This window comes from Colletotrichum navitas (genome assembly GCF_030913465.1).
Source record: "Colletotrichum navitas strain CBS 125086 chromosome Unknown LY79scaffold_1, whole genome shotgun sequence".
NCBI classification, from domain to species: Eukaryota; Fungi; Ascomycota; class Sordariomycetes; order Glomerellales; family Glomerellaceae; genus Colletotrichum; species Colletotrichum navitas.
This window is the reverse complement of record NW_026850547.1, coordinates 1,215,086-1,234,660: the sequence shown is the minus strand read 5'-3', so window position 1 is coordinate 1,234,660 and position 19,575 is coordinate 1,215,086. Positions and strand designations below refer to the sequence as shown.

The window sequence follows — 19,575 nt, the reverse complement described above, 5'->3', positions numbered from 1 at the left end:
GTTCCACGAAAAAAGATCCACCGATACCAGGAAGGGTTTAGGGAGTTCGGTTCGGAGGCGCTACAACGGGCTAGCAACTCTTGTTGTCACTTCTGTCGATCCTCAAAGCAAGCGGTTTTTCCCCCCGCAGCGTCAAGAAGAAAACAAACCCCAGCGCACTGGAGGGAGGGAGGAGCTCTCGAGAAGGATGCAGTAAACTCGAGGTGTAAAGAGAGAGACAGAGGGACGAGGGATGGGTGTTGCCGAGCAGTCCTACTCCGCCAGCCCAAAGACTTACTCACAACTGGCGCTTGGTTGGGGTTTATATTTCGACGTCCTCCATGTGAAAGAATCGGTGAGGGTGCGGGCGCAGAACGGAACACCAATGGGGTAATTACTTCTCTGTACTCTGTGCTCTGGAGCACTTAGTACCGACCAAAGGCCGGTGGGGATTGGGCATAGCAAGGCCAGCATTGGGTTGCGAAAACCTTGCGTAAACATGAGATTTTTCTCTTCCCTCCCTCCATTTTCTTACTCCTTCCGTCCTGCGGCAGGTACCAAAGGCCGCTTGGCAAGCCCAGAGCAACCCAGGTCCTTGACATCAGACCAAGATGGGATTTGGCGGCCGTCGCCATTCTGTAGTAGGGTGGGGCTACCTAGGCTTGATTCGCGGGGAGCTAGGCATTGGCTTCTGAGACGAGGGTCGGAGGCCACCCGAACACTCAGCGCGGTGGTTCCCCGCCGTGACCTCCGGCACAGCCGCCCAGCTATCAGTAATGTAGGTGTGTCAGCGGAAACCGAGTTGACAATGAAATATAAGTTTTTGTTTCTGAAGAGACAATTGGATTGCCAAGCTGCCAGGGAACGGCCGGTATTCTAAAGCAGATTCCCTGAGCTTCCATGAATTAGTTTGAACAACGAAACAAAAAAAGAGGGGTGGGTGTTGAAGAAAGGAACACGGCAAGAGTACATAGAGATGCCAAGACCGGATGTGCCGACGATTATCGCTCGGATGTTAATTTTTTATCTGATCAGATTATCAAGATAATCTTTCGAGTTAGCAGAACCCGCAGAATATCCCACTTTTCCGTCTCTATCTGATGGTTACTAGCGAGCCCTTCCATCCTTCATCCACCCGCCACGCTACCGTCATCCATAGCGCTACACTACATTAGGCACCCCACTGGGCCCCCTTGCCTGTCGCCTCTTCTGCACCCCCTGCCCTCTTGCCGCCGCCGCCACCGCCGCCTCCTCGCTGCGGCTTCTGTTGCGCGGCCTCGTGCCGCCGAAGCTCCTCGGGCACCCGAGAGATGGCGCTCTTGGAAAGCATCTGCTTGAGGTCGTAGAACAGGTCCGAGTCGCTCTGTTCCAGGAACGTGATTGCCACACCGCTCTTGCCCGCGCGACCAGTACGACCGATGCGATGCGTGTAGCTTTCGATGTTGGTTGCCATGTTGAAGTTGATGACGAGACTGACATCCGGCACGTCGATACCTCTTCCTGCCAGGTCCGTCGCCACAAGAACCTGCGTCTGCCCGTTGCGCACTGAGGCCAATGCCGCCTCTCTCTGCTCCTGCGTCTTGCTTCCGTGGAGCGTGACCGCCGAGTAACCCATTCTCTGGACGTCGCGCGCCACGGCATCGCAATTGCGCTTGATGTTGACGAACACGATGATGGGCGGGGCAAAGTCCCCCGCGCCAAGGATCTCCTGCAGCCGTTTCTTCTTCTTGTCCTCGCCCGAAACGAATTCGACCCTTTGCTCGACCGTCTCGACGGCCTCACCGGCGTTGCCAATCGTGACGATGGCGGGACGCCGGAGGTACTTCCTAGCAATCTTTTCGACTGTCGGCGGCATTGTGGCTGTGTACATCATTGTCTGCCTGTATCTATCCGTGGCGCCGAGGTATTTCTGCATTAGTTGGGCATTTTCCGCATCATCTGTGTCTGGCTTCTCGTTCGATACGGGCAGCGCGTCGAGAATCTTATTCACAGACTCCTCGAAACCGAGATCGATCATTCGGTCGGCTTCATCCATAATGACGTAGCAGCACTGTGACAGGACGAGAAGCCGTCTCTCAATGCAGTCCACCAGACGACCCGGGGTGGCGACGATGATCTCGGCACCACGAGACAAGGCATGCACCTGCTCCTCCAGAGAGTGACCGCCCACGATACTGACGACGTTGAAGCCCAGGGGGTCGGCGAACTTGTGGGCTTCCGTTTCGATTTGCTGTACCAATTCACGCGTCGGTGCTAAAATGAGGGCGTACGCTCCGTCGTTCTTGTTGATCTCCGTCAGGGGAGGCAGGTCTTGGATGTAGGTCAGCAACGGCAGCAAAAACGCTGCCGTCTTACCGGAACCTGTGACGGCCACACCGATGAGGTCTCTGGCCTGCAGCGCAATCGGGATAGCTGCTCTTTGAATAGGCGAGGGGTCTTTGTAGCCAACCCTGTCCACAATGTTCAACAGCTGTCGCGGCAAGCCCGACTCTTCCCAGCTGCGCATTGGGTTGGGAATTTGACCGCCCTTGGTAGCGATGCCAAAGTCCTCCTTGAAGATTCTCCAGTCGCGTTCCCGCATCTCTGAGAGGGCCTTCTTTGTCCAGTGCTTGCCGAGGCCCGACCTGTCAGCGCGCTCCTTCGCCCTCTCTCGTGCCCTATAGAAATCTTCCATGAACTCTTTTGCGCGTTGTTTCCCGAACTCGCGGTCTCTTTCTTCAATCATCCGTGCTCGTCGACGAGCAATCTCTTCCGCCTCCTCGTTGTACTCGCCGGACAAGCTGCCGAATGTGTATGATTTAAGGGTCGTGCTGTTTGATTCGTAGATAGGATCATCAAGCGTGGTGTCCTCTTCGGCGTCCCACTCGAACTTGAACTCTGTCGCCCTCTTCCGCTTCTTCTTCACCGAGAAGTTCGATTGCTTGTTGACCTCGGGGCCCAGGTATCGGTTGCGCAACAGTTCGGCCTCGATCGCCTCGGCAGACTTCTTCTCTTTGCCGTCCTTTGCCGACGCCTTTCGCTGTTCTTGCTTATCACGTCCTCGGCCGCCAGGACCCCGGCCGCCCTCCGTGCTGTGCATGGCCTTCGGGCCCGTTGGTATCCTGCCGCCGACTCCATTCTGTGCTCCGTTGACGGCGCTGCCGTTTGCCTCAGAGACCCATTTCCTCTCGAGTTCGGCCTTCTTCCTCGCGTCCTCTTCCGCCTTGCGCTTGCGCTCTTCCTCCTCCTGTTTCGCCTTCTCTGCTGCCTGACGTTCCCTCTCTTTCTTTGGTATAAATCGTAGCTTCGATGCCGCGGCGTCGGCAGCCTTCTTCTTCTTGATTATCTCTTCGAGGTCGAGAGGTGTCTTCCTTGTCTGGTTGGTACTCATCTTGGCTGTCCCGTGATGCGACACCAACAAAAACCGCTGGGTGGGTTTGGTCGAGGAAGATCTTGGGCGGGAGATGACCAGCGTTAAGTACGGCGATGGGTACGTACCAGCACCAAATGGATGTTGAACCTCAAAGCTGCGCGCAACCCTTTCTTTCAGAACCTTGATGGGAATAATTATGGTTATATTCTCCCAAGGTATCGAGCTTCGGACCTTTGATAAGTAGATTTCAGAACATCGAAAGGTCTAGACTGATTTTGTAATGCATCGTGGAGAGGCCGAGAAGGCTGCGCTTTGCGCCACATTTGAGGCCGCCACATGAATGCGACCCAATCAGATGCGATGACATTCGGCAAATCTTGCCTCTAGCTTAAGCTAAACCCCATGTCAGGGACGTGCAGGGGTGGGTCAAGGCTGTCCTCCCAAATTTGTGCTGCAGCAACTGATCGAGCATCCCGAACGGCGAAGGAGAGAGCTTGCATTTCAGTCGATTGACCCTCCGAATCCCTTCATTTCCTCGACGAAACGGCAATGCCCTAGCGCTTGCACCGGAGGACATAGTAAAACGCTGCTCTACCACGCGCACCCCTCGAAAATGGTCGTTGCAGAACAATACATCCAGCTGGCCAAGGCCTTGCCTCAGCAGCTCCAGCGCTTCTTCGCCCGCTGGCCACCCGCCTCGATCCTGCCCGCCGGCGTGACGGTCCCGAAGACGGGCTTTCAGGAGATTACGCCGAATCCCTTCTCGCCGCAGAAGCATCCTGCCACGGGCAAGTGGCACGACCCCGTCTACTCGCTGCGCCGCCAGGCAGAGATTGTCAAGCTTGCGCGCCAGCACGGCGTCGAAGAGTTGCTTCCTCCTACCGTTAAGGGCACCGAGTACAGGATTGCCCGCCGCGTCAAACACGGCCTCCGGGTCAAGGGTACTGGTGTAGGACAAAAGGTCAAGGGAAAGATTCACGAGAGAATGGTGCAGCCAAGGTATGTGTGTCTCGTGTCTGGCCGCCGATTTGCTGGGGCTTGAGTCTCGTGTCGAGGGATGGATACTGACTGTGCGGTACAGAATGGAGAAGAGGAGAGAGGCTATGCTGGCGATGCCGAAACTGATCAAGGAGTGGAAGAAGGTGAGTTACTTTCCATGAGTTTTGGCCGACCCTTTGCCGACCTCTTACTGACATCACGCATCAGGTTGGGAAGCGAAACTGGACAAGGTTCCCCAAATAAGCGATATATTTGGCTCTTTCTTCACTTACGACGCGTCGAATACCATAGACGGTGTACATATACCATGTATCAACATGTACAAGAAACGAACTCAGCAATTTGCAACACCATGCGATCCTTCTTTAATGTCCAGACCGCCCTCTTCCCTTCAGAGGCCGAGTGGCATGCTACCCATTCAAGACCGATACAATTCATGAATACCTCTGGACGAGTGTCTCCAGTACCAATCTATCTGTGAAAGTAGTTCCACGGGCCGTTGCCTCAATTTCCCTGCAACAAAAGTCAACTTTTTGATATTCTCGAACCCCTCACGTGATCTCTTCAGAACCAAGCTTCTCGGCCTCCAATTCGCCACAAATTTTCACTTACAAACCCACGACAGTGCTCAACTCAACTTGGCAGGGCGTCTTGTCCGCTGCGCCACTCTTTTCGCTCACCATGAGCCCTTCATCCGTGGATCCCGGTGAATGTCACACACACTACGTAATTCTGGGCATCACTCGCAAACTCCTACAGGAACAGGCGGCGGAGCCGCAGCAGATCATCAAACGGGCCTATCACCGCGCCCTCCTCCAAAACCACCCTGACAAGTATAAGAAAGTCCAGACCCTGAACACCACATCAGTAACATCCCACGCTGGCAACACCGCCTTTACAATCGACCAAATCTCCACGGCCTACAAGGTCCTCTCGGACCCAAGGTCTAGAGCAGATTACGATAGGTCCCTCGGCCTCGCGCCCAACAACCAAGGTCCCAAGCGTGGCGAGCAGACCTTCCAGACCGGCATAGAGAACGTCGACCTCGACGACCTTGAATTTGACGAGAGCGGCGGTCCGGACGCCGATTGCTGGTACCGCAGCTGCCGGTGTGGAAACCCACGGGGGTTCCTGTTCACGGAGGCGGACCTGGAAGAGGCTGGCGAGAACGGCGAGCTTCTTGTGGGCTGTCAGGACTGCAGTCTCTGGATGAAGGTCCACTTCGCCATAGTCTCGGTCGATTCATGAAGGTTATGAAAATGAAAAGGCGAATAGTTCACTCATTCATCTATTTTTGATATTCTCGGCTAGAGTGAAAGTTTCCTCCAATTGTAAAGGGCGGACAAGAACCAAAGATTGTATCAATGTGTCCTATTGATTCGTCATCTACAATATTGAGCGAGGGGCCGTCACTTGCATTGGCATAACCGGGCTCGTTCCTGTATCTGCCGTTTGTGTCTTCGTTTCACACCTCCTCCATCTGTATTGCATTCCCCTATATCTGACTTTTGGCCTTTTCTTATCTCCACGGCATACTGCTCTCTCAATCTATCTCAGTGTTGGTTGTGGTTTTGTCTCAAAACTACATAGGAGGGAAACCTGTCTTGCAACGACTGCCGTCCCTGACCGATTTTTATGCTCTTCCAAGGCAAGTATAACTCTACAGCCATGCATCAGCGTCACGCGGAAACCGCTCAATATTGTTTACCGGATGTGCTTCTTTGAAAGCAATTTTAGTCTTTTTTTGTTGTTGTCCAGACGGTCTTGCATTAGAGTCTAAAAAAGCAAACGTGGGTGCAATCGACCTCCAAAATGCTCTTTCGTTAGCCCTCAGCCAGTCCCGTGCTAGGAAAGATCAACCCCTTCACAACTCTTGTGTGTATTGCCTAAACGATGCCGATTCGCAAAAACGAAATCTCCAGTCCACACTCCGTAGACACCAGTCCACCCAAATCCGGCAAGGAACAGCAGAATGCTACGAGACCATCGAACCCCTTACTCAGCCTTGGGCTCCTCAGAGGTGGCGGCGGCCGGCGCCTCGGCGGTGGTACCCTCCTCCTTGGCAGGCGCTTCGGCAGTGCCTGACGCCGCGGGCTCGGCCTCGGAAGAGGTCCAGAGGGTCTGAATATATGGTTAGTGATATAACCTTGATATTGGCCGGAAGCAAGTCTTACCAGGTTGTCACGGAGAAGCTGCATGATGAGGGTAGAGTCCTTGTAAGACTCCTCGCTAAGGGTGTCAAGCTCTGTGTAGGCCATTTGTCAGTCGAGTGTACAGGCCTTAAGTAGTGATGATGGTACGAACCGGCAATAGCATCATCGAAAGCCTGCTTGGCAAGGTGGCAAGCCTGGTCAGGTGCGTTGAGAATCTCGTAGTAGAAGACGGAGAAGTTGAGGGCAAGACCGAGACGGATGGGGTGGGTAGGGGGGAGCTCGGTCTGGGCAACCTCGGTGGCAGCCTTGTAAGCCTCGAGGGACTTGTCGGCGGAGTCCTTGCGGCGGTCGCCAACGGCGAACTCGGCGAGGTAGCGGTGGTAGTCACCCTTCCTGTTCAGGGGATCAGTCATGATATGGCATTCCAACGGCCACAGTGTTACTTACATCTTGTGGTAGAAGACCTTGGACTCGCCAGACTTGGCGGAGGGGATGAGGTGGGCGTCAAGGACATCAAGGATGTCGTCGCAGATCTTGGCGAGCTCGGCCTCGATCTTCTGGCGGTACTCCTTGATGAGGCCAACCTGGGAAGAGTTGCCCTTGGACTCCTCCTTCTGCTCGATGGAGGTGACGATTCTCCACGAAGCACGGCGGGCACCGATGACGTTCTTGTAGGCAACAGAGAGGAGGTTGCGTTCCTCAACGGTCAGATCACGGTCCTCAGAAGCGACGATCTTCATGTTCTCAACCATCTCTGCAAGCCCAGTCATCAGTTTGTATCCATCGGTCTCGAGCGGCGATTACCACGTACCCTCGTAGCGCTCAGCCTGCTCAGCAAGCTTGGCCAAGTACACAGCATCTTCGTGACCCATTGTGACGGTTGGTTATCTGGAACGCGATGTTTGATTAGCAAGTGTAGCAAAGGGGGGAGGCCATAACTGCGCTCCGGGCGACTGGTGAATGTGTATTTTGAGAAAACGACGAGAAAAGACGTGTATTGATATCGCAAGAGCAGGCTGGTGAATTCAGAGGTGAGAGGACTAGTCGCGGCGTATGCGCCTCGCTGACTTCATCACTTGCTTGAGGCTCCCCGCTCCTAGTGGGGTTTTGCGCCTCACCAGCCAAGATAGGGAGCGCAGGGTCGGTGAGGCGATCAATCGAATACAGGACGATGCACAAAGGGCATCGTCGTCAGGCGGCTGGCGTAGATGGGCCACATTCGGCTGTTGAGGATCGGTGGAAGGAGATTGCGGCGAGGGATGCGATGACGACAGAGGGGGCACGGGGGGTTGATGGGGGGAGGGGACCACGTACCTTTTGGTGCGATGTTTTGAGGTCGGCGGGGATGTTCTGGTGGAATGATGGATGAGTGACAATGGATAGGATCCCGTGTCAAGAATCGAGTTGGTTCAGAGCAGGGGAAGAGAGCGTGAAGAATGGTAAATCGAGGCGGTTGTTGGACGATTTGTAGAAGGTAGTGCGAGGGTTTGGAAGTTGAGAAGTTATGAGACGAAAAGGTGATGGATGGAAATTGAGGAAGGGGCTCTGGACTGCACAATACGTGAGGTGGCCCGGGCCAAAGACAAGGCAAGGCGACCAGGGGGGGTGGAGGGTGGCACCGCACCAACTGGACTGGACGGCACCCGACTTGACTGGTTGGACGACGGGCAGGGACAGTGATGAGCCACTGCCTGACCAGTCACCCAGCAAGAGGCGTCTCAACCAATCCCATTGCCGCATCCACACTGTAGCAGATGGGCCCTTCTGTTTTGTTCCCAACTCGATGTTAGCCCTGGAATGGACGGCTCACGTGAATCGATCCCGGGTAGCATCAGGTATCGCGGCTGTGCTGTGCGGCTGACAGTGGTTGGTAGATACCCCTCAAGAGACCCCCTAAAGCCTCTCCAAACCCTCTCCAAATGTGCCCTTACTGCCAGCGACTGCGCGACAGGCAGTGGGGGTACACGGAGATACCTTTGGCATTTCTGTGTCGCCTGTGCGTTCCTTCCCCGAGCCATCAACAGCAGCCGTAGGTCGACTTTGGATCCAGGTACACCTTACTGCATGCATTCCACCACCTGGCCTCAATCCGAGGCACCCAACGGAGAGCACACTCGACTCTTCTGACCTCGCCTTGTCTAACCTTGACCTTGTTGCTACTATTGCGCCGCCATCACGTCACTCTGTGTTGTATGTGTGCTTCACTTTCTCCGACCCAAAGTCAGCTGTCAGGCTCATGTCTGGGCTGCTTTGCAGAACACTTGCTTATGCTGTACCTTACCTACACAGGCTCTTGGCATGTTGTGAACAAACTCCCGACTTAAAAGCCTGGTGACAGCCACCCCTTCCTTTCCTGTCCCCTCATCCCACTTCGTCTCTTCTTTTCATGCAATCGTGCAGCGCAACCATCCGTGCTTCGAGGATCCTTTGAGTTCAGGCAATGTTGACGGACAACTTACAAGTACTTGTCAGGTTGATCGGTCTCACGCTGTTCTGCTTCTTGAAACCATGGCTATGTAGATACACAGTTCCTACTACCTTTCTAGGGTGAACCATATTCATGCCCCGAATACCTGATCTTGCCCTTCTTCTTTCCCCCTCAGTAGAGGCTAGGCGCTATTCTCGTGGCTAGGCAAGCCAAGGCAGCACTTACACGCGTGCCCGCGGTACTGGACTATGCTGTCCTGTACGGCTTCAGCGCTCCATTTGAAGTGACAACGCCTTACGTTAATTCCTGGCGAGACAAAGCGTAAGACCATCGCACCACAATCACCAGGCACCCCCCCCCCCCCCCCCCCCCCGCCTCCTTTGGCCGACTATCTTGAAGCGACAGATCTCCCGAGCCTCTCTCAGCCCGGTGGCCCGGGGAACATCCCAGTCGCGGCCGAGATTCAGCCTTGTCGGAAACGACAAGTCGATCTGGGTCGTAATTATCCAGTATACAGTACTTGAGTATAACCCGCCACAAGAATCATTGGGATCGCGGGTATCGACCTTCACCAAGCACGATGCTCTTGTACGACGAGCTTGTAGAGCATCACGTGGATGATAACTCCTCGATAGACGGGGGCCAGTGACCCTGAATCCCAACATGGCGCAACAATCTCCGGTGTCCACAGGGGGCGCTGTAAGTCCTCACGGGATCTTGCGGATGCCCCATATCTGCATTTCCCAGCACGGCCAGCCTCAAAAATACAGCAGTGAGCACGTCGCTATTTTGGTCATAGCGGTTGGCCTTTCAATGCAGGTGGTCTGAGGAAGGACAGAGTTGCTTGGCCCATACCTAGTCCCTCCACTAAGCTGAGAAATGCTGGTAGCGCATGTTAGCAGAATACCTTGCTTCTGCTGCTTATGACGTATCACATCCCCGTACCTCCGTACTTGCCTATGAGAGAAGGCAGCCGAAGCAGAGCAAAAGCTCTCACCAGTTCGTTCCGAAGAATCAGATCATTCCCCCTCCGTCCAATAGCATTTAATCAGCGTTCCCTTTCCCGAGCTACTCCAGGCTCTCTCTCCACAACCCAGCCTGTCACAAAACCCGTCGACTAGCCACCCCCCCATCGTCATCGGTCAGCATAACCTCTTTCTACAACAACACAACACCTCACGATTCAATTCATCGTAACACCTCACAAAAACTTCTTCAAAATGATGCGCATCGCTGCCACCAAGGCTGCCGCTCGCCCTCTGTCTCTCGCCTCCAGAGCTGCCTTCAGCACCACCACCCGCGCGATGGGCGAGGGCGACACTGGAGCTCCCTCCAAGTACGGAGGCGGGTAAGTTTGACTTCTCCCCTTACCTCTCTACCCTGTACACGCCCGGCAACCTCTCCTGATCTAGCATCACCTCGGATTCTCGGACGTTGCAGAAACTAACGATTAGAATCTCAGAGACGCTTTCCAGAAGCGCGAGAAGGCGAACGAGGATTACGCTATCCGCCAGCGTGAGAAGGAGAAGCTTCTCGAGCTCAAGAAGAAGCTCTCCGAGCAGCAGGCCCACCTCCAGCAGCTGTCCGACCACATGTTCGTCACCCGCCCCCACCCCCTTTGGACATGACGTCGCCCTCAATTTCAAGCTTAACTTGCTAATCGAACCGACAGCGACGAAATCACCAAGAACCAGGGCGGCGAGCACAACTAATCCCAAAACAAAATGCATTCGCAGTAATATCAATGGCGAGCGAGGAGACCGTGTACGCTGAGACGGGAAGGGAAAAGCAGTCGCCGGCGCATACAGCAGAGTCGCGTACAACGCGAGCACCATTTCAAGGAAAATTCAGAGTTGTCATGTGAATCAACCCCTGATATTCACCCACATAGTCTAGGCTAATGTACATGTACGTATGCATGATGAAGCGCACTCTTACGGCGTTTTAACCATCCCACTCAATGTGAAGCGACCTTTTTGGAGCCTTGCTCGAGTGATTATTGACTCTGGTTTTCCGAGTCTTTCCATATCAATTCTCCCAGTCTTGACTCTTCTCTCGTGTGTGCGGGCTGCCGAAACAAAAAATCCATATACCCAATTCCGCTGTCCAAACCCCATTTATCGCCGACCCATGTAAGATCGGTAAAAGCTCTCTGCCGCATCAGTCCCCGGTGCTCCGTACTGGCTACCAAGGTTGTTGTTCGCCTTCTGTGCAGCAGACACTTTGGCCTGCAGGGACGCGGCATTGGTGTCAATCCATTGGAGTTGAGACAAGTGGCCGTTGAGAACACGAACGATCTGGCTCAACTGGAAGTGCGTTAGAAATACGACTAAACATATATTGAGGAGATGGAAATGACTTACAGGATCCTCGGGCTTGCTGCCCTTGCTAAGAGTGCCGGAGATGTCGTTGATTTCCTTGACCATCTTGGACAGGTCTCTGCTCTTCTCGTCGAGATTCTGCGTCAACTTCTCGGCGAGCTTGTACGTGCGCTCGCGCTCCTGGTCAGGTCCAGTCAGAGTCTCGCCCTGTCCCATCTGGCGGGAGAACATCTCCTTCACGTCGGACTCGTAGCGGTTGAGCCAATCTTCAAGCTCGTCCTGCTGACTCTCAACAGCTTGAAGTTGACGCTCAATCTCGTGGCTGGCCTTCTCGGCCTCAAAGGTGTTGAGGTAGAGCTTTTGGATCTTCTCACCGTTGTCCACCAGACCCAAATCCCAGTCGGCAACTTGGTTAGCGTAGTGCTTAAAGTCCTTCTGATACTTGGACAAGTCTGAAGCCCATCGCGTGATGATGTCGTCCATTGACTTGTTCTTCAGGCGAGGGAGCTGAGAAGTAGGGCCGGTCGTGGATGCAGCTAGAGTATTTGAGTTGCCAGCCGTGGCGGATGTGGCAGCCGGGGCAGATCCGTTCTGGGTTGATGTTCCAGCAGCGGGTGTTGACGGTTTGGCGCCAAAGAGACTGCCAGCAGATGCGGTAGTACCGGCAGCTGGCGTGGATACAGTTGCAGCAGAAGTAGTCGCTGGCGCAGTCGATGCAGGAGTAGATGCCGCCTGAGAGGTGCTCGCTGCTGGGGCGCCTCCGAAGAGTCCACCGCTGGCAGGTTTGCTGGCAGGAGTTGCAGATGACTGGCCGCCGAACAGTGAAGAAGGAGCCGTCGTAGCAGCAGGGGTTGCAGATGCAGTAGCAGCAGGCTTGCCAAAGAGTCCACCTGCACTAGAGCCAGCTTGTGTCGTTGCTGTAGCCGGCGTGGAGGATGTGTTGCCGCCGAAGAGGCCACCGGCAGACGATGTAGGTGGTGTCGAAGTAGTAGGCGTAGCAGGCTTGGCACCACCGAAGAGCGCAGAGGCGCCAGCTGTGGAAGCTGCGGTAGTCCCTGAAGCGGGCTGGATCGAAGCAGTACCAGTAGCAGCCTGGCCGCCGAAGAGGCCACCAGCGCTAGGGGCCGCGGTTGTAGCCGGCTTCTGGCCTCCGAAGAGACCACCGCTGGCCGCAGGCTGTTGCGCTTGACCACCAAAGAGCGAACCTCCACTCGCCGGCTGAGCCGTGGAAGCAGGCTTGGACTGTCCAGCACCACCGAAGAGGCCGCCCGCGCTGCTAGTCTCCGCCGGCTTGGCTGCCGCAGCACCAAAAGGCGACGGGGCTGCAGAACCGGATGTTGTAGCACCGCCGAAAAGACCGCCTGCGGCAGGCTTGCTCGCGTCAGCCGGGGGAGCTCCAGCAGGCGTTGTCGATCCTCCAAGCGAAAACAAGGGCTTTGCGGGCGTTGCCTGAGTCGCTGTAGTAGGCGTGCTTGATGCAGGCTTGTTCATGCCGCCGAACAAACCCCCACCAGAAGCGGGAGCAGGGGCTGTTGAAGAGCCTGACGCAGTGTTCTGACCGAAAAGGCCTCCAGAGGGGGTAGAGCTTCCAGTGTTTCCGCCACCGAAAAGGTTGGCTGCCGGCTTCGCCGCTGCGTTTCCTCCTCCAAACAACCCTCCAGAAGATGCAGCAGGGGTGCTGCTTGAGGCGGCGCCGCCTCCAAAGAGACCTCCCGATGCGGGGGCAGATGTGCTAGGCGTAGACGAGCCTGTGTTTTGGCCAAAGAGGCCACCAGAAGCAGCTGGAGTCGATGATGTGCCGGTGGCAGGCTTGGCCCCGAAGAGGCCACCTGCGGTCGAAGGAGGCGTGCCCGTAGAAGCGGCTCCAAAGAGTCCGCCTGCTGGTTTCTGACCAGCGTTCTGTCCGAATAATCCCCCACCCGAAGTTGACGCTCCACTGCTCGATCCAGCAGCGGGTGTGTTATTGCCTCCCAGGTTGCCGAAGGAGAAGCTGGGAGTGCCGCTGGAGGCAGCGCCACCGCCGAAAAGACCTCCAGACGCCGGGGCAGAAGTCGCAGGGGTCGAGCCGCTGTTCGACGTCGGCGTAGAGCTTGTGTTTCCGAAGCTGAAGGACATTGTTTCGAAGTTCCGTGGGTTGTTGGGGATGTGTCGAGCCGATGCTTGAAGATGTCCTGGAAGCTACCTACAGCAACAGGAAGAAGCTTGATCCGAGAAGTCGTGGACCGTGCAGTTCAGCTTCGTCGCATTGAGGTGCGAATCGACCTCTAAAACGTTGCTTGTTGTCAATAGAAGTCGAGTTTTCGCTGCCGATATGCGCGAGCTTATTGAGTCGGAGGCGTTCTTTGCTGGTTATCGGCGGAGACTGAAGCTGTTGTTGATGGCTGGCAGCTTTTTTTATTTTTTTTGATGTCCAGCCTTTCAGGCTCACCTCCACGCGACTGGCGCGCTGTACCTACCCAGGACAGGGACTGATTGCTTATCGAGTGTTAGCGCGGAATTAGCCGGGGCCTACCCCACGTGATGCTTGGCAGGCGAGTCTAGAACTGCAGAGGTTCCTGATCATCTCTACGAGCCTGCTGATTATGCCCTCTGCCCAAGAGCCTGAAGTGCCTTTCTCTGGTTTTCTTGTGTGCCGCCAGCTGTGCCTCAAGCTGACTTAATGAATTAGTTGCAGTGGCCCAAGTATTTGAGTCTGGGATATCGTTTCTGCTATTCGGCCCACACCATTACGTATCCGCTAATCGACAGGTTCCCCCTCCACCACCCACTCCTATTCCCTCCACCATCGATAACCTAGGTGCTGCTTCACCTGCCCGTAACACCAAGAAACGTTGTCCCAATTATACTTGTATCAACATCATGCCTGACAACGAGGCTCTTACGCCGCCCAGACGGTCTGGAACTAGCGACCCTGGCGCCCACGATCTAGGTAGACGACCCCCGTCGTTCTCCCTAGATGATACATTTAGCCCTTTGTCTAACAATTTGCAGCTAACGCTTCCGACTCTGAGGATCATTTTTCCGATGCCCAATCTGCTCCTCTCAGCCCCGGAACGTCGCCGATCCCCAAGACTCGTGTAGAGAAAGTCGACGACGAACCAGCATACGGCGAGGTCCCTGGAACGGAGGCTTACCGCCTGAGGGAGGGGGACGCTGAGCCGGATGAGATTGCTATCCAGGAGAAGAAGAGCGATGCGTCGTCGTCTGAGGGCGGTGCACCAAAGTCGCCCGTCATCCCCAAGACTGTTGTCGAGGAGGCTCCCGGCTCGACAGGGCCACACTCAGAGGAGTTCCTGGAGAAGCGCAAGGCAGACGCCCCAGCCGACTTGGTTGTGAAGCCGGAAGGCGAGACCGAGGAAGGTGGCAGTTCCGGTACGATGTAGAGATCCCTGAAATTCAAAGAGCATTCGTCGTTGACCTGGCGTCATTCGTAGATCCGTCTCCTGTATCACCTGCGCTCTCAACTCCGGGTTCGCCTCACTTGAAGCGGAAATCCTCCAGGACTGCTTTGTCTTCGGCCCCATCTAGTGCAAGCCTCGCACCACCACCCGATGCGGAAGAAAATGACGAGGGCGGCGACGATGATTTTGGGGACGATTTTGACGATTTCGAGGAGGGTGCCGAGGCCGATGGTGACTTTGACGACTTTGACGACGGCTTCCAAGAACCAGAATTCGAGGCACCTGCACCAGCCCCGCCGCCGAGCTTGTCACAAGTACCTCCATTACCATTCGTGAGTATCTCGTTTTGCAACGCAACATGCAGAGAAACTGACGGATTTACCATCCAGGACATACCTGATTTCGATGGTCTAGACAGCGAGGACGTCTTGCAAGCTGTTGACCCGTACCTCAACACCCTCTTCCCGCCAGAAGACTTGGATGTGTCCTCTCCCCCACCAATAACCAAAGAAAATCCCATCTTCCTCACACCGCGTAGCGCGTCTCTGTGGTCACAACTTGTAGCGCCCCCGCCGCTGGCACCGCCAGATTGGATCCGCTCCCGTATCCGTCGCTTGTTCCTGGTCTCCCTGGGCGTGCCGGTGGATCTGGATGAAATCCTCCCGGCCTCCAAGCAGAAGAAGCTTGTGCTGCCATCACTCCAAGTCGCAACGGCCGGATCACCGCGGACATCCTCGGATATCCGCTCCGTGGCAAGGATTCGACAGTCCGACGCTAACGCCTCGTCGACGTCAGTCGATTCGAAGGGGAAGCCGTCGGCATCCAAAAGAAAGGGCCCGCCGGCAGTACCGGACCTAGATCTCGTATCGGCCAAGCAGTTATGTGCCACCACAGACGAGGCACTGAATGGCATGACGGACGAGGAGCTCAAGGCCCATGTCGAGAAGCTCAAGGCAATGGAGGGCACGGCCAGGGAGGTCCTAGAATATTGGACCAAGAAGACGGACGAAAAGATAGGCGACAGGGAAGCATTCGAAGGCGTTATAGAGAATCTGGTCAAACACGCGCGCAAGGTCAGGAAATAATGTAATAGAAATAGAGCTCATTCATCGTCCAGGGCCTATCTACCAGCATGCACCCCTGTCTAGCGATACTTGTATTTTCATCCCTGGTGACCCATGTGACCTCGTGTCATTTGCATTCATTACCCCGTCTGGTTCTAGAAAACTGCCAACTTCCCCCGACTCCCCATTTGGCTGTACCAGACCGACTCTTTTAAACTCCTGTGATGTTGAAGAATGTACTTTTCGGGACTTGCTTTTGCTTGATTAAATGGTTTTGGATGAGCTGGGCTCGATGCGAACACTTGGCTCAATGGTGACACCACTACAACGAGTCAGCTATCGAAATCTATTATACGGTCAAGGAAAACTTACGCAACGATGGTGGCCCAACCGATCAGACGCCAATGCTTCTCGATACGCCGGGACAGAGCAATTTTCTCGCCAATGTTCGTGCAAGCGGGAGTATTGAGTCTGAGTTTGGCGGCATCGTTCTTGATGGCAAAGACACTGGCACCACTGGACGTAGAACCGATGTTGACCATGAGAACTTCGTTCTTGGTGAGCTTGGCGACTTTGGCCTGCTTGCCGTCGGCGGTTTTGACACCCAGGAGACGATGCAGAAGGAAGAAGTTGACCTCGATCTCCTTGTAGATATCGGGCAGGCGGCCCTTGAGACCCAGGACGTGACCGACAAGACGGTCGGCTCTGCAGAGAGTAGGGTCGATTTTGGTACCGACACCAATAAGTCCACCAGGGACGGCGTACTTGAGCTCGTTTCCCTCGGAGTTGAGGGAGACGATTTTGCTGAAGATGGGCGTGCACTTGAGGTTACCTTTGTCGTCTCTCTCGACGATACCGGGACGGATCTCGATCTCGTCGCCGAGCTTCAGAACACCGTGCAGAATGGAACCACCAGCAACACCGCCCTTGATGTCTTCGATCTCGGCACCCGGCTTGTTAACGTCGAAAGACCGAATTACGATCATAAGTGGGTCCTTGGTGAGGTTACGAGTAGGGACAGGAATGGTGTTGACGATGCTGTCAAGGACAGCATCGATGTTGATCTTCAGCTGAGCAGAGACAGGGATAATGGGAGAGTTTGCTGCAACGGTGCCTCTGACGAACTTGGTGATGGTGTCCTTGTGTTTCCCTGCAGCGTCTTGGCGCATGAGATCGACCTTGTTCTGCAAAATGATAAGATTGTCGAGCTTCATGATCTCAATTGCTGCCAAATGCTCAGAAGTTTGAGGCTGGGGGCAAGATTCGTTGCCGGCAATAAGAAGAAGGGCTGCGTCCATGACAGCAGCACCGGACAACATGGTGCTCATGAGAATGTCGTGACCGGGGCAGTCGACGAAGCTGTTTATGGATATTAGCCACCCTGCATCCACGGTTCTAGGGTAAGGTCTCGAAACTACTCACGAGACGTGACGAATTAATCTGTAGGTGCCGCTGCAGCCGTCGCGCTCGCAGGGGGGGTCAACCTCCTTCTCGCTCTTGTAACTCTTGTAGCATCCCGGCCGAGGGCACTCGGGGCTGTCGCACTTGTAGATCTTGGCGTTGGCGTAACCAAGCTTGATGGTGATATTACGGATCAGCTCGTTCTTGAAGCGGACGGTCTGGACACCGGAAATGGCCTTGACGACGGTAGACTTTCCGTGAGCGACGTGGCCGATAGTGCCAATATTGATTGTTGCTTGGCGAGCGATAACCTCGGGGTTCAGAGCGTCGTGTTTCTCGAAGTCGATATATTGGGGATCAGTTTGCTCGGGAAGGATAGGACGCTCAACTGCGACCTTAGCAGTGTCCTTCGCAGTGTCGCTGAAGTGCACCTCCTTGGTGTTCGAAGCCAGGGGCTCGCTGGTCAACTCTTCCTCCGCAAACTCGCCAGAGTTAGACACGGGGTCCATGTCTTCGTGATTGGAAACGCTGTCAGCAGACATTGTCTCGACAGGCTGATGAGATAGATAGTTTGTTTAATGAGACAAGAAAATGTCTGGGGCAAGCAATAAAATTGGGAATATTTGGTGGTGGTGGTAGTGGTGGTGGTGGTTGGAAGTTGAAATCCATTTTGCCCCGCGGGTGGATAGATTTCTACTCTGAGTCGACACTGATTATGACGCTAGCCTCTTCTGGATTGATAAGGCAGTGTGCCCCGCCGGACCTTCGTCAGATAAACCTAAGTGAATGCCCAAGAGTTATCATCGCTGCGGCAGGCTCTCAAAACTTCCTCAAACTGTCTTGAGCTACCCCGCATGAAATGCCCAACCGCACACATGGAGTCATAAACCGAAAAGGCTTGGGATAATATTGAAAGCAATAACATCTCGAGATATTTGGCATTTTTACGCTTGTCTCGACTCGCATATAAGTGATCAACCCACGATCTGTTGGTCTTTTTGAGAACAACAAAAAAACAAATTACCAGCGAGAGAGGCCCTAGTTCTATACGGCGATTGAAAGCAGATATATTAAATATCGGGGGCCTTGGGCTTCGTGTCGTGTTTTTAGAGCTTTTGTCAACGACAACTTTCACTTCAGCAGCCGGCCGGCCAATTCACCTGTGAACAACACTCCGTTACACGACTACAACAGTCAATGGACAGGTGACTTTTTGATTGGTTGGAATTGAAAACAAGGTTGTGTTGTTGCACTTTGGGTATTGAAAGACCCCCCTTACACATAACTACAGTAGGTATCCTTGAGCACTCCACCAAGACACTTCGCAACCAAGCTATCCAGCTGTTCGCCATCACAGGCTGTCAACTAGGCTGTCACCACCGCCGTCGTCCTCTCATCGTACCCATCGTCATCATGTCCCTCATCATAATAACCACCTTCGTCGTGTCCACCATATCCATCGTCAAAGTCCCTTCGTCGTATCCTTCGTGATACTCGTAGTGCTCCTCTGGGCCTTCTTCTTCCTCAGGACCATAGCCCTCATATTCGTGCTCGTATTCATTTCCTTCGGGTTTATACTTGTGGTATCCGTGCTGGTTATGCGGCGGCCAGACTGGGTAGTCGGTCTGGCTAGCTGGCGGGCAAATTGGCTGGCTGAAGGGTGCGAAGGACGAGTTGTACCCAGTCGGGCCGGTGGGCTACCTATATAGATCATAGACCCCGCGATAGGCTAGTGGACAGCTCAGCGGGAATGGTTTGGTTAATGGGGAACTTGACAGCAGCGGTTGGTCTGGCTGGCCAAAACGAGGCTGTTGCGATGGGTGCTAGTTTGGCTGAAAGAAGGCATTGGGCTGGGTATGGGTATGGGTTATAACCGGGTGGTCCGAAGGAATGCCTCTATGGGTTGTGGACTTGCGGCGGTGGATGACTTGGCTGCGGTTTAATGGGCGGTGGCTCAAACCTCCGATGCCGTATACGATGACGTGGACGGGTTCTCCCGAAAGTTCTCTGGGAAAGGGACGTTGATGAGAGTCTCCATATCATCCAAATCTCCAGCTAAAACTCGTAGGCGAGCAGCTTGACCGTGAGACAGCGCCCTCGAAATTTTCAGCGTCTTTTCCAAAAAGTATCCTGTTTCTGACATATGTATAAATATTTGGCTGGCCGCGCGGCTTCTATGGCGGCTGGCTAGGTTTTTGTTGTTGATGATAGTCGGACTAGGTCACTGGCTGGGTATATGGCTGGACATGCGATTCATCAGGTGGACCGTTATTATTATCAGCCTCGTAGTGATGGTCACTAATTGTTGATCTGCCATCATTATCATCCTAGGGACTAACCTCCGCAAAATAAGAGATAGTATTGTTTGCCTATTATGTTTCTTCTTCATCCTGTCTTTTAGGCGCTTCGTCTAAGGGTTATTTGCAACAATGCTAGGTAGCTTCGCAGGGTGGCGGTGGAGGGTAACAGTTACAGGA

General features: G+C 54.4%; 8 protein-coding genes across 8 annotated transcripts; 4 read left to right on the top strand and 4 right to left on the bottom strand.

The window, feature by feature from the left end:
• Nucleotides 1–955: 955 nt before the first annotated feature.
• LY79DRAFT_533224 (DEAD/DEAH box helicase) lies at nucleotides 956–3,601 on the bottom strand. The gene has a single exon (XM_060556352.1). It carries the CDS (start codon nucleotides 3,347–3,349, stop codon nucleotides 1,151–1,153), a length of 2,199 nt encoding a protein of 732 aa, XP_060420810.1. The 5' UTR covers nucleotides 3,350–3,601; the 3' UTR covers nucleotides 956–1,150.
• Nucleotides 3,602–3,944: 343 nt separating this feature from the next.
• Nucleotides 3,945–4,573, top strand: LY79DRAFT_664620 (uncharacterized protein; the record flags this gene model as incomplete). Its single annotated transcript, XM_060562923.1, has 3 exons — nucleotides 3,945–4,330; nucleotides 4,413–4,473; nucleotides 4,538–4,573. The coding sequence occupies 3 exons, from the start codon at nucleotides 3,945–3,947 to the stop codon at nucleotides 4,571–4,573; spliced, it is 483 nt and encodes a 160-aa protein (XP_060420809.1).
• A 438-nt stretch (nucleotides 4,574–5,011) lies between these two features.
• LY79DRAFT_664619 (CSL zinc finger protein) lies at nucleotides 5,012–5,578 on the top strand (the record flags this gene model as incomplete). The annotated part of the gene is made up of 1 exon (XM_060562922.1): nucleotides 5,012–5,578. The coding sequence occupies one exon, from the start codon at nucleotides 5,012–5,014 to the stop codon at nucleotides 5,576–5,578; it is 567 nt and encodes a 188-aa protein (XP_060420808.1).
• Nucleotides 5,579–5,951: 373 nt separating this feature from the next.
• On the bottom strand, nucleotides 5,952–7,495 carry LY79DRAFT_14132 (14-3-3 domain-containing protein). The gene is made up of 5 exons (XM_060550955.1): nucleotides 7,295–7,495; nucleotides 6,931–7,237; nucleotides 6,635–6,876; nucleotides 6,505–6,575; nucleotides 5,952–6,451 (listed from the first exon to the last, which is right to left on the bottom strand). The coding sequence occupies exons 1-5, from the start codon at nucleotides 7,353–7,355 to the stop codon at nucleotides 6,326–6,328; spliced, it is 807 nt and encodes a 268-aa protein (XP_060420807.1). The 5' UTR covers nucleotides 7,356–7,495; the 3' UTR covers nucleotides 5,952–6,325.
• A 2,636-nt stretch (nucleotides 7,496–10,131) lies between these two features.
• LY79DRAFT_664617 (mitochondrial ATPase inhibitor, IATP-domain-containing protein) lies at nucleotides 10,132–10,623 on the top strand (the record flags this gene model as incomplete). Its single annotated transcript, XM_060562921.1, has 3 exons — nucleotides 10,132–10,259; nucleotides 10,374–10,505; nucleotides 10,584–10,623. 3 exons carry the CDS (start codon nucleotides 10,132–10,134, stop codon nucleotides 10,621–10,623), a joined length of 300 nt encoding a protein of 99 aa, XP_060420806.1.
• A 405-nt stretch (nucleotides 10,624–11,028) lies between these two features.
• Nucleotides 11,029–13,347, bottom strand: LY79DRAFT_585807 (Nsp1-like C-terminal region-domain-containing protein; the record flags this gene model as incomplete). Its single annotated transcript, XM_060560543.1, has 2 exons — nucleotides 11,029–11,217; nucleotides 11,275–13,347. 2 exons carry the CDS (start codon nucleotides 13,345–13,347, stop codon nucleotides 11,029–11,031), a joined length of 2,262 nt encoding a protein of 753 aa, XP_060420805.1.
• A 422-nt stretch (nucleotides 13,348–13,769) lies between these two features.
• LY79DRAFT_14068 (uncharacterized protein) lies at nucleotides 13,770–16,061 on the top strand. Its single transcript, XM_060550951.1, has 4 exons — nucleotides 13,770–14,161; nucleotides 14,224–14,604; nucleotides 14,667–14,965; nucleotides 15,023–16,061. The coding sequence occupies exons 1-4, from the start codon at nucleotides 14,092–14,094 to the stop codon at nucleotides 15,716–15,718; spliced, it is 1,446 nt and encodes a 481-aa protein (XP_060420804.1). The 5' UTR covers nucleotides 13,770–14,091; the 3' UTR covers nucleotides 15,719–16,061.
• LY79DRAFT_533211 (initiation factor eIF2 gamma) lies at nucleotides 15,717–17,766 on the bottom strand. The gene is made up of 3 exons (XM_060556351.1): nucleotides 17,120–17,766; nucleotides 16,070–17,056; nucleotides 15,717–16,019 (listed from the first exon to the last, which is right to left on the bottom strand). The coding sequence occupies exons 1-3, from the start codon at nucleotides 17,638–17,640 to the stop codon at nucleotides 15,962–15,964; spliced, it is 1,566 nt and encodes a 521-aa protein (XP_060420803.1). The 5' UTR covers nucleotides 17,641–17,766; the 3' UTR covers nucleotides 15,717–15,961.
• Between the last annotated feature and the right edge of the window lie 1,809 nt (nucleotides 17,767–19,575).

What these genes read in the sequence shown, in the direction of transcription:
- LY79DRAFT_533224 (XM_060556352.1), bottom strand. Translation starts at nt 3,349, where the DNA reads ATGAGTACCAACCAGACAAGGAAGACACCTCTCGACCTCGAAGAGATA.
- LY79DRAFT_14132 (XM_060550955.1), bottom strand. Translation starts at nt 7,355, where the DNA reads ATGGGTCACGAAGATGCTGTGTACTTGGCCAAGCTTGCTGAGCAGGCT. An exon ending in AAGGTCTTCTACCACAAGAT is followed by an intron (nt 6,877 to 6,930) that starts GTAAGTAACACT and finishes TCCCCTGAACAG; the next exon opens with GAAGGGTGACTACCACCGCT. An exon ending in AGCTTCTCCGTGACAACCTG is followed by an intron (nt 6,452 to 6,504) that starts GTAAGACTTGCT and finishes CCATATATTCAG; the next exon opens with ACCCTCTGGACCTCTTCCGA.
- LY79DRAFT_14068 (XM_060550951.1), top strand. Translation starts at nt 14,092, where the DNA reads ATGCCTGACAACGAGGCTCTTACGCCGCCCAGACGGTCTGGAACTAGC. An exon ending in CCCTGGCGCCCACGATCTAG is followed by an intron (nt 14,162 to 14,223) that starts GTAGACGACCCC and finishes AACAATTTGCAG; the next exon opens with CTAACGCTTCCGACTCTGAG. An exon ending in CGAGGAAGGTGGCAGTTCCG is followed by an intron (nt 14,605 to 14,666) that starts GTACGATGTAGA and finishes CGTCATTCGTAG; the next exon opens with ATCCGTCTCCTGTATCACCT.
- LY79DRAFT_533211 (XM_060556351.1), bottom strand. Translation starts at nt 17,640, where the DNA reads ATGTCTGCTGACAGCGTTTCCAATCACGAAGACATGGACCCCGTGTCT. An exon ending in AGATTAATTCGTCACGTCTC is followed by an intron (nt 17,057 to 17,119) that starts GTGAGTAGTTTC and finishes ATCCATAAACAG; the next exon opens with CTTCGTCGACTGCCCCGGTC. An exon ending in GGTTGGGCCACCATCGTTGC is followed by an intron (nt 16,020 to 16,069) that starts GTAAGTTTTCCT and finishes GACTCGTTGTAG; the next exon opens with TGGTGTCACCATTGAGCCAA.